General features: G+C 39.3%; 1 protein-coding gene across 2 annotated transcripts in view; it reads left to right on the top strand.

The window, feature by feature from the left end:
• LOC137873988 (metabotropic glutamate receptor 4-like) overlaps positions 1-16,925 on the top strand; it is a 153,029-nt gene that overhangs the window by 125,492 nt on the left and 10,612 nt on the right. For both annotated transcript variants that reach the window (XM_068712535.1, XM_068712536.1), the window contains exons 7-9: positions 1,979-2,179; positions 11,317-11,453; positions 12,649-13,584. In XM_068712535.1, coding sequence (XP_068568636.1) covers positions 1,979-2,179; positions 11,317-11,453; positions 12,649-13,584 — 1,274 coding nt within the window. The remainder of the gene's footprint in view (positions 1-1,978; positions 2,180-11,316; positions 11,454-12,648; positions 13,585-16,925) is intronic.

Raw genomic sequence — 16,925 nt, 5'->3', positions numbered from 1 at the left:
AGAAACTACATTTGATGAAATCAACATATTTTGGTTCACAACTTCCAAAATTAGTAACTTAATCCTTGCAAAAAAATAAACAAAAAATTACATCCATGTATTTCTTAATTAAGCCCACATCAATTTTTGTTCACATTTTTATTTTTCGCAATATCCCCCAAAATAGAGAAACACATTTTTGAACTAGTTGTAGTTTTCTTTTTGACCTGGTTCTGATTTATTAAGTACAACTTTGTACTATGTACTATGCCAAATACCTGTGCCTTGTATTTTGTACAGTGTCAATTTAGAAAAGCTTTCTGGCTTTCCAAAACATTATCCTAACAAGTTAGACGTGCATATTCATATTAACAACTTTGAACACAATTGGATTCATCGTCTGGGCACCATAGATATCTCTACCACATTTCATGGTAATCCATCTAATAGCTTATGAAATATCTTATTTACCACAATAGGAGCTATTTCACATTTTTTTGCTAAATATGATGGAAAACAGCTCCACATACCGTCAGGTAATTTTGCACCCACAATTAAAGCATTTATTTTAGAAATGACACCAGCACATCCGCCACTGTGTGCTTATTAACTTGCAAAGCTTAATTAATAATTCCATTTGGCATGTATATAAATATATGCTGCTCTATCATTAGCTCATCCCTGGTAATTAGTCTACTAATAATCTCAGCTGAACACACCTGCTTTTTATAATCTCTTTTGCACATAAAGCAGAGTTGCATTGAGACGGCTTTCCGATTTGAGGCTCGTGAGGAGAAAGGAGACGTTGGAATTGGCATGTTGTATTTCCCTCTCTGGCCCCACCTCCTCATAGCAATTAACAATCACAAAAACCTATGGAACACCATGGGCCAGGATTAGTGAACTCCTATCACCAGTTTTTACATTGAGCCTATGAGGGGATTATCCCTGTCCTGTGAATGGATGTCTCCATTTCAGTCAAGCAGGTCAGGATGCGATCACAATGGAACATATATCCATTTTTTTAAAGTTGCTAATGAAAAATGGCATGAGGCATATACTGTGAGTAATGGCTAATGGAATAGACATGTAGGTCCAAGTCCTAATGTGTACAGAATCACTCAGAGGGAAATCCATGTATTCCTGCTGGAGAGACGAGAACGAGTTTTTGTTTTTTAACTGATGAGATTTCCCGGAGGAGAAAACCTTGCACTCCAGATATTGGAATTGATTTGCTCCTCTGCAACGGTCCAGATATTTACCTTCTAGCTAATTGCGAGAGGCAAGACCCATTCAGTGTAGAAAGAATAAGAGTCACCGATGAGCAATGCATTTTCTTCTACAGCATTGTTTTTGGACTGATGCCACACCCTCCATTTAAAAGGTTCATCTCATTGCAAGTGCACGGAATTGTCCCGTCCAACCTGAGCTGCTCTCCAAAGTGGGAATGACGCAAGGGTAGACGTGTCGAAAAGATAGGTTTTAGTGACTGTTGGAAAAACACAAGTAGTATCTTCAAGTTATTCTATAATGGAGTTTCTAGATGGATCTCTTCAAAAATGTTTTTTTGCTACCATTATGGATATTAGTTGTCTGGGACAAGCACTAAATAAGCTATTCATCATCAGCCTGCTTCAAACGAGGGTCAGAGACAAACTGGCAAGTAGATAATTCTTTAAGCTGTACCCATTCATTGAAACCACTTGAGTCCTTAAGTGAACACATTTTTCTTGATTGCATGATGTGGCTGATAGAATTACTGATGGAGTATTTCAAATACACTTGTGAAATCCTTTTCAGTCTCCCTCTGGATTGTTGAACTACATGGATACAAATGTGGGACTCAACCTCACACTCGACATGATTCATTATGAGCTAAATGAGTGACCACACAGGATGCATTACCCTTGATTTTACTGCATGTAAGCAATTTGTAAAATCGCACACATACGGTATAATAATGCACGATGCCTAACTTACAACTTTACATGTCTTACAGATCAAGAGCGGATAGGAAAGGACTCAAACTATGAGCAGGAAGGAAAGGTGCAGTTTGTTATTGATGCTGTCTATGCGATGGCTCATGCCCTGCACAGTATGCACCAGGAGCTCTGCCCAGGGAAGGTGGGCCTCTGCGCTAAAATGGATCCCATCAATGGCACTCATCTGCTGAAGCACATCCGCCGTCTAAACTTTGCAGGTCAGTCACATTTATTGATAGTGGAGTGCATGTTTGTCTCAACTCAAGAGGCATTGTTACCTGAGCTTTGTAATACATTAATGATACAGTGAATGTACAATTGATAATCAGGGTGGCTCAAAGTCAGATCTTAAATGTTTTACCATTATGGGAAAACAAGACTAAGAGTCTGCAGCCACGTTAACCTTCCTGTGATGCTGCACTTAGGCATAGCAATGAGTCGGCATGCTAACATAGTCACAATGAAAATGCCAACATATGCTTGTCAAGCATTTATCACGTTCAACCATCTCAGTTTACCTAGCAAAATACCGTTTGAATTTAAATACAGTATAGTTGTGCTGCAGAGATGTCTTGGCCACCACATCATATTCTACAGACTTTGTTTGGTTCAGATCCCATCAAAAATCACACCATATTCATTTGAATATGTTTTTCATTGAAAATGAGAATAATGATGATATCACAAATCATATCACAATTGCAATATCTGTCAAAAATAATCCCAAATAGATATTTCTTTATTAATTTCTTCATCATTCAACTGTAGCAAAAAATGTTTTACATTTCTTCAGAATTTCATTACATTGTAAAAAGGGCTAATTTATCGTACAAATACAATAACTTTGTTCAGCTGGCAACAGCAGAAGGTTATAAATGTACTAACCTAATGTATGTAATGCGCTTTACATTACCTTGAGGGTGTTGGAAAGCATCTCTGGCACAAACAGACAAACATTTTCTCCATGTAGACGTCATCAACATCGCATGTGTCACAAACCAGCACCGTTTATGCTTTCTTATGAACCATTTTCCATTTCCTCCATGAAGCCTTATGTTATACCCAGCTATCAGTCAAGTTCTCTGTCATGACTCACATATTAATAATTAACTGCTTTGACAAAAAGAGCAGTGGTCCTTAGTTTCATTATATAGACACTGAAGCAGTTTAAGACAATTAAAATTCCCTCTCAGAGACTTGAGTATGCAGTGTTTGTACAGATAAATTATTCATTTGAACTCCTGCTCTTCAAGCTAATTTGTCATTCTAATATCTACTTGTTGCATTGGTAAAATGTCAATTTAATGTTTAATTCATATCTGAGAAGTAAAAGAAAGTATTTCTTTAAAAATATTGAATGGGCGATTTTGAAGGCTATTGCGTCTCAAAAGATCAGTGTATGTGTGTGTGTGTGTGTGTGTGTGTGTGTGTGTGTGTGTGTGTGTGTGTGCGCGTGTGTGTGAGAGTGTGTGTGTGTGTGTGTGTGTGTGTGTGTATATATATATATATATATATATATATATATATATACTGAGTATATGGGAATTCCAAACAAACCTCTCTTCCACATGATACTCAACATTTGTTCAGATCAAAGTGAAGCCTCTGAGTAAATCAGGTAGAAAAAGTAAGTACTCGTCTTCAACAACAACAACCATTCACATGCTCTTAACCTCCAACTTCACCAACTGAGCTGCTGAGAATCCAATAGCGTACGGGAGAAAAACAACTGATGGGCTGTTGTTCACAACAGGCAGTATGTTGGGTTCAGTGGTTCTCATGATCTGTTGTAAAAAAGCGTTTTTCCCAGACAAAACTGCTGTTTCTGATGGTCTCTGTCTAGATAAATGAGGTTTATACTGTCTACGAAGCTTATTTTCAATTCGCATACACAGTATAAAATGTTTTATCTATATATAATTTTGTTTTTACACAACTGAGCCTTGCACAAGTTCAGAGTTTTCAGTTTAAAATGCAACCACTCTGGGGAAACATGGCAGCTTTTTTCCCTCCCTTTTAGCACTGATGTTTGATTTCTTCTGCAAGGAATGTTTGGAGTTTTGGACCAACTAAAACAAGATATTGCAAAAATAATAGAATTATTCATAATTAATATATTAATAATTAATAAAAAGGTGACATACAGCTAGGGCATAATGGATTAAATATTCAAAATAGTAAACAATACAGATATTACAAGAGCATCGGGTATTTGATGCAAGAATGGAAATCACTATCTAATTTAAATGTGTAGATTGGAATTGCATCCATCACGAAATCAACATGCTTTCAATATTAAATGCACAATGAGGACTGAGTGGTGCCTTGTTATAAAGTGCCCTCCATTTTTAGCCTGCTAGCAGCGACATAAAGCTCCAGTGCAGTAGATCCCTTTGAGCTTTGATCTGACTAGAGAGGTTGCCTTACTCTACACTCCATACAACTGCATCAGTACTCTTTGTTATATTGAACTTGTCCAGATACATAAAATATATATGTCTGTGTTGTGGTGTTAGTATGTAATGCACCAGTAAACACGCAGGGCAATCATCCTTTTTTTCTCACAAACGAATGGCAATCGCAAGAAATGCATGTAAAAGTAGGTCATTTTTTTTGTTATTGTGATGACTCATTCTTGAGGCTGAACCAGCAAGAATCTATTGTTACACATTTCTGTTTATTGTCAGCAGTTTTAGTGGACATCTGCTAAAAATAATTCACATTTCTTCCTCTGCAGAAGCTGCACAGCCCTCAAGAGTCTAGTTAGACTATATCCAAAGCAAATGCATTGTGTCTTACGTTGCATATGTAATGAAACTCTGTTGATAAAGGTCAAATGTCAAAGAGCTTTTTTTTTAAAAAAAACCAAAGGTGCTCACAGTGGCCATCCACCTGGCACGCTCACAAAACCATTTATCTATGATATCTCAGTGGGCAGTCAGGGTCTCAACAGGGGACACAGTAAGCTAGCTCGTGACAGATAACCTTTTAGAAAAGATGAAAAGTAATCTGACAGAAGCATTGGCTCCGCTGGGATATTTTCAGTAGTCTGGGATTATCTGTGTGCTTTCTCAAGAGCCTTTATATTTAAGTACATTACTTATACTTGTACTTTACTTGGGTATTTCCATTTTATGCAACGTTATCCTTCTACTCCAACACATCTCTGAGACAAATAATGTACTACATTTATTTCAAAACTTTAGTTTACAATTCTTCATACCCTTCCCATCCAGTGAAAAACATGTATCAGCACATTTGTTGATTTTCAATGTGATTTTTAATTTTTTTTTCTGCCTTTATGGAGTACATTATCCTACTTCTTAACCTAAGAAAATCAATTAAAAGCCTTCTTTGATTACCTGGAAAATGCATCGGCAACAAGCTAAAAACAGGGCTGTTTTTCTTTTAGAGATGCGTGGTTCTCACAGGACATCGCTGCTACAAACATACGATCATTGCTGTGGTTTAGACCAGTGATTCTCAACTGGTGGGTCGTGGATCCGTTTTCAGTGGGTCGTGGACCTTTGCCTGGAGAGAAAAAAATTCAAAAATAAATCGTGTGCTTTTATTTTGAAGGGGAGTTTTTATGCAGCGGAGTTATTCACACTCCTTTACAGTATTTGCCGTTAATGCCTTGTAATGCTAATAGACACCCACCATTTCACAGTATAGATGAACACTCATAAAGTTTGTTTTCATGCTAAGTGAGCGAAACGCAAGTAAGACACCGACTACATGAGATATGGATTTTCTTACATTGAGGACAAAAGACGGCAAAAACCTCAGTGTGTTTTGTGCAGAGAGGTTCTGGCACAAGAAAGCATGAAGCCGTCAAAACTGAAGCGACATTTGTTGATCAATCCACAGCAGATAAACTGAAAACTATACCTCTGTCAAATGACACTATAAGTAGGTGAATTGAAGACATGTCGGATGACATCAAACAACAGACCACAGCTCGATATAAGGCAAGTGGTCATTTTGCATTACAAATGGAGAATCTACAGACATAACAAATAAAGCAGTTTTACTTGTTTACGTGGAAATGTGTGGGACGGGGACTGACGGCTCCCTCCTACTACAACTGCAGTGGACATCTTCAGCTCAGGTTCAAACTGCACCATCTTTTCATTAAATACATTTAAGAAGTTGAAAATTTGGGTCGTGGCTTGTCATTAAGGGGTGATTGTGGGTCCCGCAGCGAGACCAGTTGAGAACCAGTGGTTTAGACTACCCAAGAATGAATAAAGGAGTCAACCTTACTTAAAATCAGGTCAACCGTAAACATCTACAGCAGTAAGAACGCAACATACACTTTAAGGCACTAGTAATATTAACCCAAAAACATAATGTATGATAATAAAACACCGACCATTTTACTGCATCGAAACTTTAAGTTTGTTTTGCTTTGAATGCAGGACTTTTACTTGTTGTGCAGTATTTTCACAGTGTGGTCTTTGTATTGTGACTTAGATAAAGAATCTGAATACTTCTTCCATCACTGGAATGTCTCTAAAGTTGTAGCTTAATTCTAAATCCTCAACTTTTCAAGTGCTCATTTGCTCATTCAGCAGCAGCAGCAGCCGACAAAGCAGAAGAATCAAACACCTCCAGTCTTTGTGCATTGTTTGACTGTCTTCAGAGCTTCCTTCTGTCTTGTTCCCACCTCGGCATTCGATGTGTCGAGGAGTTGCTCAGACTTCAATAAGCAGCAATTGAATGAAGCTTCTCATCAGTGTTTCATGTCTCTTGCTATCACGTCAGGGAAAAGTGCTTTTGCTCTGCTGCAGACTGAAAAGCAGTGGCCTTTCCGCCCGTCATTCTCACCAGGGACAGCTGTTTTGAGTGTGGAATAAAGTCGAGATCTGAGGGTTTCCCATCGCTGCACACCTACCTCTCTCTCCTTGAGCATGTGCAAAGTCTTCATTGTTGTGTTACTCAGAAGATGCGTCTGGTAGAGAAAATGTCTTTGTCTTTTTTTTTTCCCTTGCATGTCACCCAGGCCTGTTATTCACAAAAAAATTACTATCAGCATCTCAACATGATAAGAATGGACAGCAATAGATACAAAGCTCATTCATCATAGTATAGTATCCTAAAACCTGTTGTACACACACTAAGATGTGCAGTTGCCAAAAAAAATAAATAGATAAGTCCTGTAAATTCTCAAATAGTGGCTAAGGCCATTACTTTACTCAACAAAAAAGGCTCACTTATATAAGAAGTAGGCCTTTATTTTCCAGTTTTATAAGAGTTCATCATATTTATGTTTTATTTTTTGCAACTCCCTGTTTTGTGATCCTCCTCTCGTTTTAATATGCTATTAAAGCATACGACCATAACGTGCAACCCCTGCCACCTCCTCAACCCTTGCTTCACCCTCCTCCTCCAGCAGATAAAGACAACTAATCTGTAGGGCTGCCGTTTCAGTTACACATCGTTTTCACACGGCACAAAGTTGTGTCACAGAAATTTATCTTGGAAAATTAGAGGACTCATCTATTTGTTACGCAGTCGTCGTAGGACAATATGCATTTCGACAGCACTACTCACCATGTCATATTAACTGCACTGAGTTTTTCTTCTGTAACATAAATACTGCTTTCATTCACTGTTAAGTTACCTTCAATTAAACTCAATGCCTCCTGCACTTTCACATTTAAATCCGTCCTGTGACTTAATGAGTGTAAATCATCCCGTTACCGTCAGGCTTTGAATATGAAACATCTAGAGTAAGGAGAAACTCTGCGCAGCAAATTCATGAAATTAGCGCTGTGGAAATGTACAGAACATTGCGCTGAATTCACCTTGTGTCATGTATGGTTCACCCAGTTAGAGAGCACTTGTATATAGCAGAAGCTTGTGATTGAGGAATCATGCAAATGTATTGACAGTGGCGAAGCAGCAGGAATGACACACGCCTACTTGCGTGGGTGAAGCGTATCTGTGGTAAACTCTGCATGACTTGCCTGCGTACAGGTCATTAAGAGTTAATGGCCGAGTAGAGGGCAGCAAGCTGTGCTGTCATTCACTAAGGTGTCCCGGTTGTGCATCCATGCGGAACAAGCACATGTTGGATTAATGATCACAGTCAGGTAATTCTTCAGGTGTGTGGAAGAGAGGAAGAGAAATGGAGAGAGGGAGTAGGGCAATACAACAATTATTAAATATTACATATAATCACAAGCGCCTCATTAACCCCGACGTTTCTTTGAGAGGAGACGAGTGCCGCGGTACCCGCATGTGCGAACCCAGGCTACGCTGTCACATTAGTGCACAGCACAATGCAGCGGTGGCAGAAGCCTCTGTGGAACTCATTATGCCCCTGACTAGTGAGAGGACTGTTTAGACAAGCAATTTGTGCCACATGACAGGCCTAATTCCTCATCTGCAACTCAAACATTGACCATATGCCCCAAAATGCACCGCTCTCTTCACTCTTAATGAAGAGGACAACGCCACTGCCTCCGGAACAATGACAGCGACCCCAGGCAGTATTTCCCCATAGTGCCTTAATCGGTCAATTCATTGCTGTGGACAAAGAAGCCAGATTAGTCTTTTCCATTTGTTTTACCATTCTGGGTACCACAGGAGATGTATGATGTTCTGTGCCAGCACACAATACCATCCGATTACTTCTCATGTGTTGAAATATTAAAGTTGCATTAAAGAGAACTATTATACTTATTTGGCTGTCCTCACATAAAACTGTTTCAATCTGCCGTGTTAAGATAAATGAGCACAAATGAAGTTGCTTTGATTTCACACACAGACTACACCAAATTGGTAAAGAAGTAATGCATAGTTGATAACTACTTTAAGTGTGATATTTGGGGACATTTTATTTTTAAGCTACGCTTCCCGGAAATTATTCCAACAGCGTGATACATCTTGTATTCAATTTCTGGTGGTTATTGCTGCTGTTGCTGATTACCTCACTAATGTATTTTATACTTCTGTCATTACTGTCAGACATACGTACCTGTAATGAAGATTGCTTTTCGCAGTCATTTCCGACACCTGATATAGCACAGCAGAAGCTCTCATGATATGAGCGGTGTTTGAACAAGTCTTCATCAACCTGTAACAAATGAAAAATGAAAAAAAACACACCAGACACACCGGTTAACCTCTTACATTACAAATGCACATATACCTGTAACTTCTATGGTCCGAAAATAAAGATTAGGCCTTTAAACTCTTACTACAAAAATATTTTTTATGGTCACTACGTAGCAAAATCTTGGACTCACTTCAATGTTCCTTAACCTTGTGTGTGTGTGCGAAATGTGCAGCGGAAATGGGAAAATTGTGCATAATCAAACAAATAACAACAGTAGTGAGAGAGAGAGAGAGAGAGAGAGAGAGAGAGAGAGAGAGAGAGAGAGAGCTGTCAATCTATGAAAGGTCTGGATTTGAAAAGCAAGCATGACAAAAAGACCCATAAAGCTATTATATATATTATGTATTATGTATAATCATACAGTAACCACCATGGTGGTGTTTAGGGTCCATTTTCCTCTTTCAGTGTCCATGTGAGCACTTACAGGCTCGAGCACATAACCCGAACCGTGACAGCGTATCAAAGCGCTTTTACAAGCACAGGAAATGGTGAAAGAGGGGAAAAAAAAAAAAAGCTTTGCACAACTAAAATCTCTGATAGAAAATATGACAGCTTACAAATAGTGTTGATGTGCTTAATATTTTTATGTAAACATATTGCCTCTCTGCTTTATAAAGTCACTGTAATCCTCCCATGATCACTCACCGCTTTGTGATGTGGGCGGCATTGTCCCAGATGCGAGGCTGAGTGAAACGGTAATGCTGTAATCCAGCAGGGTTGACTCATCGAGATATGGATTAGGGCGCTGCATCCTTCTACCTCGAAACAAAAAGCAAGAAAGGAAAAAAAAAAATTCTCATCAGCAGAAATCCATCAGCAGCAATTGGCCACGTTAAACTTTTTGTTCTTACTTAATAATAAAACAGCTTTCATCAGTGTTTGAAGGTACAGAGGTTTTGTGAAAGTTGATGTGAAAAGCAATTCGACAATGAAGTTCCTTTCTTCTCTCTTTAAGGAGAACCTTTCCACGTTCTACCATAATTAAATGGATCGCTTTACTGGAAGTGGGGTTCGCCTATAGTTACAGAGAAATCTGTGGTGGGCTTTTCTCTGTGATGCATCATCACAACTCGTCTTAAAAACGGCACACAGGAATACATTGTTATAACAAGGAGGACCCGTGTGTGTGTGTGTGTGTGTGTGTGTGTGTGTGTGTGTGTGTGTGTGTGTGTGTGTGTGTGTGTGTGTGTGTGTGTGTGTGTGTGTGTGTGTGTGTGTGTTTGTTTGAGGGCTGTTCTGCGGTTCAACGCCAGATATCGTTGATTTAAAACCAATGATTATCTTCAATGATATTTTTTAACAACGCTGCTTTCTTTCTACAACATTTGTAATTTGCAACCACAGTATTCTTAAGGTATGGAAACTTAAATACTCAATTGAAGGTTGAGGTATGATCTAAATTGGTAATCAGATTTAACTGTCTTTTTGATATCTGTTTATGAGGGGGGATGTTTTGTTTTGCTTTTGCTTTGTCCAATCAGTTACAATTGATTTATCCGTCGTGCTGACATCATTTTCATTCAACACAGAAGCTGTGGTAGCGATGAGTAATAATTCTTATGACTTTATGATCTATTTTTCATGATAGCTACCTATTTAGAAAGATTATGTCGCCATTCTTAATCCCACCTACAAAACTCTGGGTGGATTATTGTTTCTCCAACAGTCATCCACCCAAAAAATATTACTATTTGAATCACCGAACAAATCTGATACACGGGTGGTCATTTCAAAATATGAAACCAGACTTGATGACGATTATTAATAAAGCCAAACATTAATTGTTGGTCTGTGAAGGGACGTAAACTGCAATCTTCGGCATGGAAATTTGTCAAACTATACGCCACCCCCAACCTCACATTTCCACATCGTAACATAACTGGCAAACTGAGCTCTACAAGTTGACAATGAACATGAATCATATGCACTCAAATTGTCCAAAAGGAACATAATTCCTTGTGTCTATGCGGGATGTTCTCATTAGGACACAGTGTCAATATGTTCTCAGCCATCTTGCCAAATGAGAGAGAAAATAAAATAGATTTTGATTCACAAGCATAATTTTGGTTTCTAATTTAGTGGAATAATAACTGTCGTATCAATGACAACATATTAGTTTGCTCTGATAGATCCACGCTCACAACACAGAACAAAACTCAACGATGTGAAGTAAACGATGATGATGATGATGATAATGATGATGGTGACGATGATTGTTCTCTCATTTAGGCATAGCTGGAAACCCAGTGCTCTTTAATGAAAATGGAGATGCTCCTGGACGATACGAGATCTACCAATACCAGATCCGAAACCAAACTGCCGAATACAAAATAATTGGCCACTGGACGGATCAACTCCATCTCAACGTAAGCGTCGCCTTTTCCATTCCTGTTTTGTTTGTGTTAGTGTTTATTGTTCAAGTCCTTCGCTGAAAAACTGTTTTCTCCAGCTCTGCGGCTGCGTGTTTGCTCACTGACTCCTCCCAAACCATTTGATAGCGCTTCATGCCATCTTCAAAGGTGTAAATATCCAGAGGGCGCTTTAAATGATTAACAGGGCGGACTGTGATGAAAAGAAAGCCATGAGAGCTTAAGGACAGACATATTTAATATCATCTCTCCAGACTGCATCACTGACTTCCAAAAAACAATACGGTGGGCAGGGGGGTGTGATGAAGTAACGGTATTATAACCGTAAATTACATAAAGGAACCAAACAAATTCTGTTTTGACAAAATGAAGAGGAAGCCTTGGGCAGCCAGAAGAGAGTACAATTGAACAAATGAAGCAGCTTGAGAGGAGCTTTGCCTTCTTTACCTCTTTCAACATTATGTGCTGTGGGAGAAAAAAGGAAAAAGCGATGTTTGTGGTGGGCACCTACTGTGGAATGCGCCAGTTCTGACTCTTAAAGCCGTATTTAATTAGTGTTCTTTGAGTTCTTAATTAAATGCACATTTAGAGGCACATTTACCGGCTTTGAATGAACAGCCACAATTGAATAAAATTGATAACATAACATCAAACAGAGCGGACACGTTTGAAATGACGTATTTAATTTATCCGTACAAGTGTGCTTGTAAAGGGGGAAAATCCACAAGGAGGATAGCATCCTGAAACGGAATTAATCTATTTTTCTTCTGATCGTAGACAGCAGAGTATTGATTTTTTTTTAACACAAACAACAATTTACCAAAGAGAGACCCTGTCAGTTCCCTGCAGGCCTGCAGCTTCCTCTTGTGTCTTACCTTTTGGATAATTTAACCTCCAGCTGGAAGACATTTGACCCCCAGTTTGCCCTTTCCCACCCCACACCCAAATAAATAAATAAAACTAAGCATCATGGGAGCATGATGCTTGGTACTTCAGGCCAGGTTCAAACCCACACACAGCAAGTAGCCACTGTTTAGATTTTCCTCGACCTCCAGGTGTGCTGGGGATCTTTTTTTTTTGGGGGGGGGGGGGGGGGGGTCAATACAGTATCTCTACAAATCTCCTCTCTTCTGTCTTTGTCTTTCTCTCTGTCCATTAATGTCTGTCTTGTGTCCCCTTGAATACTTCGCAGGTTCGTACGATGCAGTGGCCCGGCGGTGTCCGTCAGATCCCTTCCTCAATCTGCAGTCAGCCCTGTCAGGCCGGCGAGCGCAAGAAGATTGTGAAGGGCATGCCTTGCTGTTGGCACTGTGAGCGCTGCGATGGCTATCAGTACCAGGCAGACACCTACACGTGTAAGATGTGTCGCTTTGATTTACGGCCCAACGTGAATCACACCGGCTGTGTTCCAATCCCCATTGTTAAGCTGGAGTGGAGCTCTCCATGGGCAGTCTTTCCCGTGCTTATTGCTGTCGTTGGCATCATGGCCACTGTGTTCGTGGTGGTCACGTTCGTCCGCTACAACGACACCCCCATTGTGAAAGCATCAGGCCGAGAGCTGAGCTACGTGCTGCTAACTGGCATCTTCCTCTGTTATGCCACAACATTCCTGATGATTTCTACCCCCGATGTGGGAATTTGTTCCCTCCGGAGGATCTTCTTGGGTCTGGGCATGAGCATTAGTTACGCCGCCCTGCTCACCAAAACCAATCGTATTTACCGCATCTTTGAGCAGGGCTCCATGTCTGTCAGTGCACCCAGGTTAATTTCTCCAGCCTCCCAGCTGGTCATCACGTTCACCCTGGCTTCAGTGCAGCTGCTTGGGGTGTGCATCTGGTTTGGCGTGGACCCCTCCAAGGCCATTATTGACTACGAGGACCAGAGGACCTCTAACCCGGTGATGGCTCGTGGTGTGCTCAAGTGTGACATCTCTGATCTGTCTCTCATCTGCCTGCTGGGCTACAGCATGCTGCTCATGGTCACCTGTACGGTCTACGCCATAAAAACCAGAGGAGTGCCGGAGACCTTCAATGAGGCCAAACCCATTGGTTTTACCATGTACACCACCTGCATTATTTGGCTGGCATTCATCCCAATCTTCTTTGGCACTTCACAGTCCACGGAAAAGGTAAGCTTACGACTATTCCTGTAGTACAAATGTTTCTTCTTGTATCAAACTGCTTTTTTTCTAACTCATAGAAGTACTTTAAAGAGTTTTTAGAAATCTTCACAGGCACACGAAAGCTTCTTTAAAACCAAACCTATTAGGTTATGTCAAATTCTCTCTTTGCTTACTGCTTCTTCTTGCTTTGTTCACAAGAATGTTTGGAACATTAATGCAGGAGTGTGCAGGTGCAGATAAAGAAGAAATACACAACACTATTGGTGCAAAATAATTAAGTACATCTATTCAAGTACTGTACTAAAGTACAATGTTGAGGTACTTGCATTTTCCATTTAGTGCTTCTTTATACTTTTGCTTGACTACATTTCAGAAAGCAGTGTCTTTTTAATCCCACTACATTTCTCTGACATCTATAATTACTAGTTACTTTGCAGGATGTATTTTGTATATAAACATGATCAACAAGTAAATTATGAAGCATTGTCAAAGATAAAACCAGTACTCACATCCATGTTTTATTTTCTGCTTTCCTCTTGACCAGTCACATTTGTCTTGACCTCTTGTAGGGTCTTGATCCACAGATTGGGAACTTTTGGGTTAAACTACCCAACAGTATATTAGGCACTTATAGTTAGGTCAGCCACATGATAATCTAGTTTACATGCTGATGCATAAATATAAATGATCTAATAATATAATATATAATGTACCTTTGTCAGGGGCTATTTGGTATTGTATAATGAGGGTTTTTACTTTAATACTCAGTACATTAACTAGTAGTAAGTACATTCTGCTGATAATACTTCTGTACTTGTACTTGCTTAAAAAATTGATTGTCAGATTTTTATAAGTAGTAGAACCACAATTTGAAAATACTCCATTATTTAAAGTTATAAGTACTTCTTCCACTACTGCACATAAGTCAACTTCTTTTTTTATCAGCAATGTTCAAACCCTCAGTCCCAGGCAGACCTCCAATGTTCTTTTTCTTATTTTAATACTCCACTCTGCCTTTGTTGGCAAGAGCAATGTCACAGGATGTCATGCAGAAGCCTCATGTTTCATATGTACTAACAACATACCGAATGTGGACACAGAGTTTTATAAGTGCATTCTCAAATAACGGCATGCAAGCCTATGACTCACGCATACGTGATGTCTATATGCCACAGTGCATTAGAGACTGCTGAGCTGTTGACACAAAGACAAGCTCACACTCTTATTCCCGTGTCAAATCGATGTGCCTGACCTCGTGAACCGTGGACCTGGATCACATCCAGTAGGAGCTCGGGGAGGCTACAGGTCAAGTGGGATCCAAAAGAGGCATGGAAATGGAGGCTGGGCTTGGAACTCGCATTCAGTGGAGACAGTCTGGGTATGGAGCCAAAGGGGTAAAACAATGACAGTAGATATGTGTAGATCCAGTTGAAAGAGGTATTTTGGCAGTGCAACAAAACGGGCTCAGTGGCTACAAGAGAGGACAGCGGTGAGGGGAAAATCCTCAAACTGGCATGGACACTATCAGTGGTGCCAGCATGGATCTGACAGATGCAACAAATTAATCCTTACCTCCTCCCCTCAGGGATTAAAGCAAACAATGCATCAAAACACTGGCCTTGAAAACTGGCTGTGATGGTTACCTTTGTGGGAAAGAGCTCGAGAGAGACCGATTGTGCGCATTGTGTCACGCTCAGCATCCCAAAAATAATTTCCACTGTATAGCCTACTACTGCATTGCAGGAAATCTGCATATGACTGCAGCCAATTGAATTACATTAATAATGTAGTATGTGACCAGCAGCACAATGACTTATTTTCATATGCTGCATGTTGTGTTAAAACCACAGAGTTCAAACTACTGTGAATCTGCATATTGGCCTTCTCTTACCCCATAAATCTCCTGCTGTTAACACTAAAACTGAGCAACAGCAGCAACATGTTGAAAACAATGAGAGACCTGCTGCGCTCACCAGATGCTGCTTGTTACGCTGCATTTACTGAAATATATCAAGGAAAATGTAGTGAAATGTCAACCACAGCGCCGTCTTCATCAGCACACACAGTAAAGAAAAAGCAGTCCAAGTTCAAAGTGCACGTTATTTTTTAATGCGACTGTTGCACATCTTAAGTCGCATGTCAACAGCAGCCGTGGATATCAGCGAGTTCTTTGTTTAATCATTTCATCTCCTCTCTCTGAAGATGAAAGAGAATTATACAATCACAGAGAGTGAACAGCTTTTTTGGAGGATGAGGTAATCCATTAGCTAGCATGGCTTTGAATAGTAAAATAGAAGTGGAAAAAAAAATTGAAGGGTATGTGAAGTCCTACTTTTTGTTTCTTCTTCTTCTACTTACAAACCCTGAGAAACTTCTCTCACCCTGCTTAAATATAAAGCACTCCAAAAGATATTGTTCCCTCATTAATAATTATTTCCTGTAGAAAGCTGAACAAACAATGTCTAGAAGATAGTTTTACTTTTATCATTTGGAAAACTTCTACCATTGCCCTCAGCGTTGTTAAGGTAACACATGAAATGGAAGACAAAACGGAAATCTTGCTGCAGGGAAATGTCCTACATTTTTTCCTCTCCTCATTTGAGAGAGAATAATCATATTTAATATATAACCAAAAGGGGCCTTTGAGTGTAGAGTTGGAAAAACTTAATTTAATTCACACTCTAATATGGTTTTGTCTAGTCAGACCATGCAGCAAGTTACTTTGCTACTGAAGACAGACCCTCAATCCCTAAAATCAATTTATGTTTATGTTGAAGTGACAGCCAAGCATAGAAGGAAGTATTGTGACGATATTATGCTGTTTGTTTCCTATGTCCAACTTCCCTCTTCTTTTAACCAGGACCATGATTGTTAATCAACTTTAATCCAGTGGTTGTTTTTGTAACCATGTCGAAAAAGTAGGAATTTTAACACAAACCATGATGACCATAAAAGAGACAGTGGTGGAAGGTAACTAAGTGTAATTATTCATGTAGTGTACTTAAGTACAATTTTGAAGTACTTTTATGGTACTTCATACTTCTACCCCACTACATTTATTTTATAGATTTAGTTAGTTACTAATAAGATTTAGATAATTGTATTATGATTATGATATATTAAAAAGGCACTGTCAACCTTCAAGTAGAGACTTATTATAAATAAGTTTAAAAAAATTAGCCCCACCTTGATCAGCTGCAACGTTAATACATTAATAACTACAATCCAGTAATACAATACATATTATTCTGAAACTGGCCATTGTACTAAATGAATACTTTTATTTTTCTTACTTGTAAATAGAATTTGATGCTATGTACTTTTACTTAAGTATTATTTTGAATGCA

Source organism: Cebidichthys violaceus, unplaced genomic scaffold (assembly GCF_023349555.1).
Source record: "Cebidichthys violaceus isolate CVI_PGR_0920_01 unplaced genomic scaffold, fCebVio1.0.p SCAF_17, whole genome shotgun sequence".
Classification (NCBI taxonomy): Eukaryota; Metazoa; Chordata; class Actinopteri; order Perciformes; family Stichaeidae; genus Cebidichthys; species Cebidichthys violaceus.
This window is presented reverse-complemented; position numbering and strand designations above follow the sequence as displayed.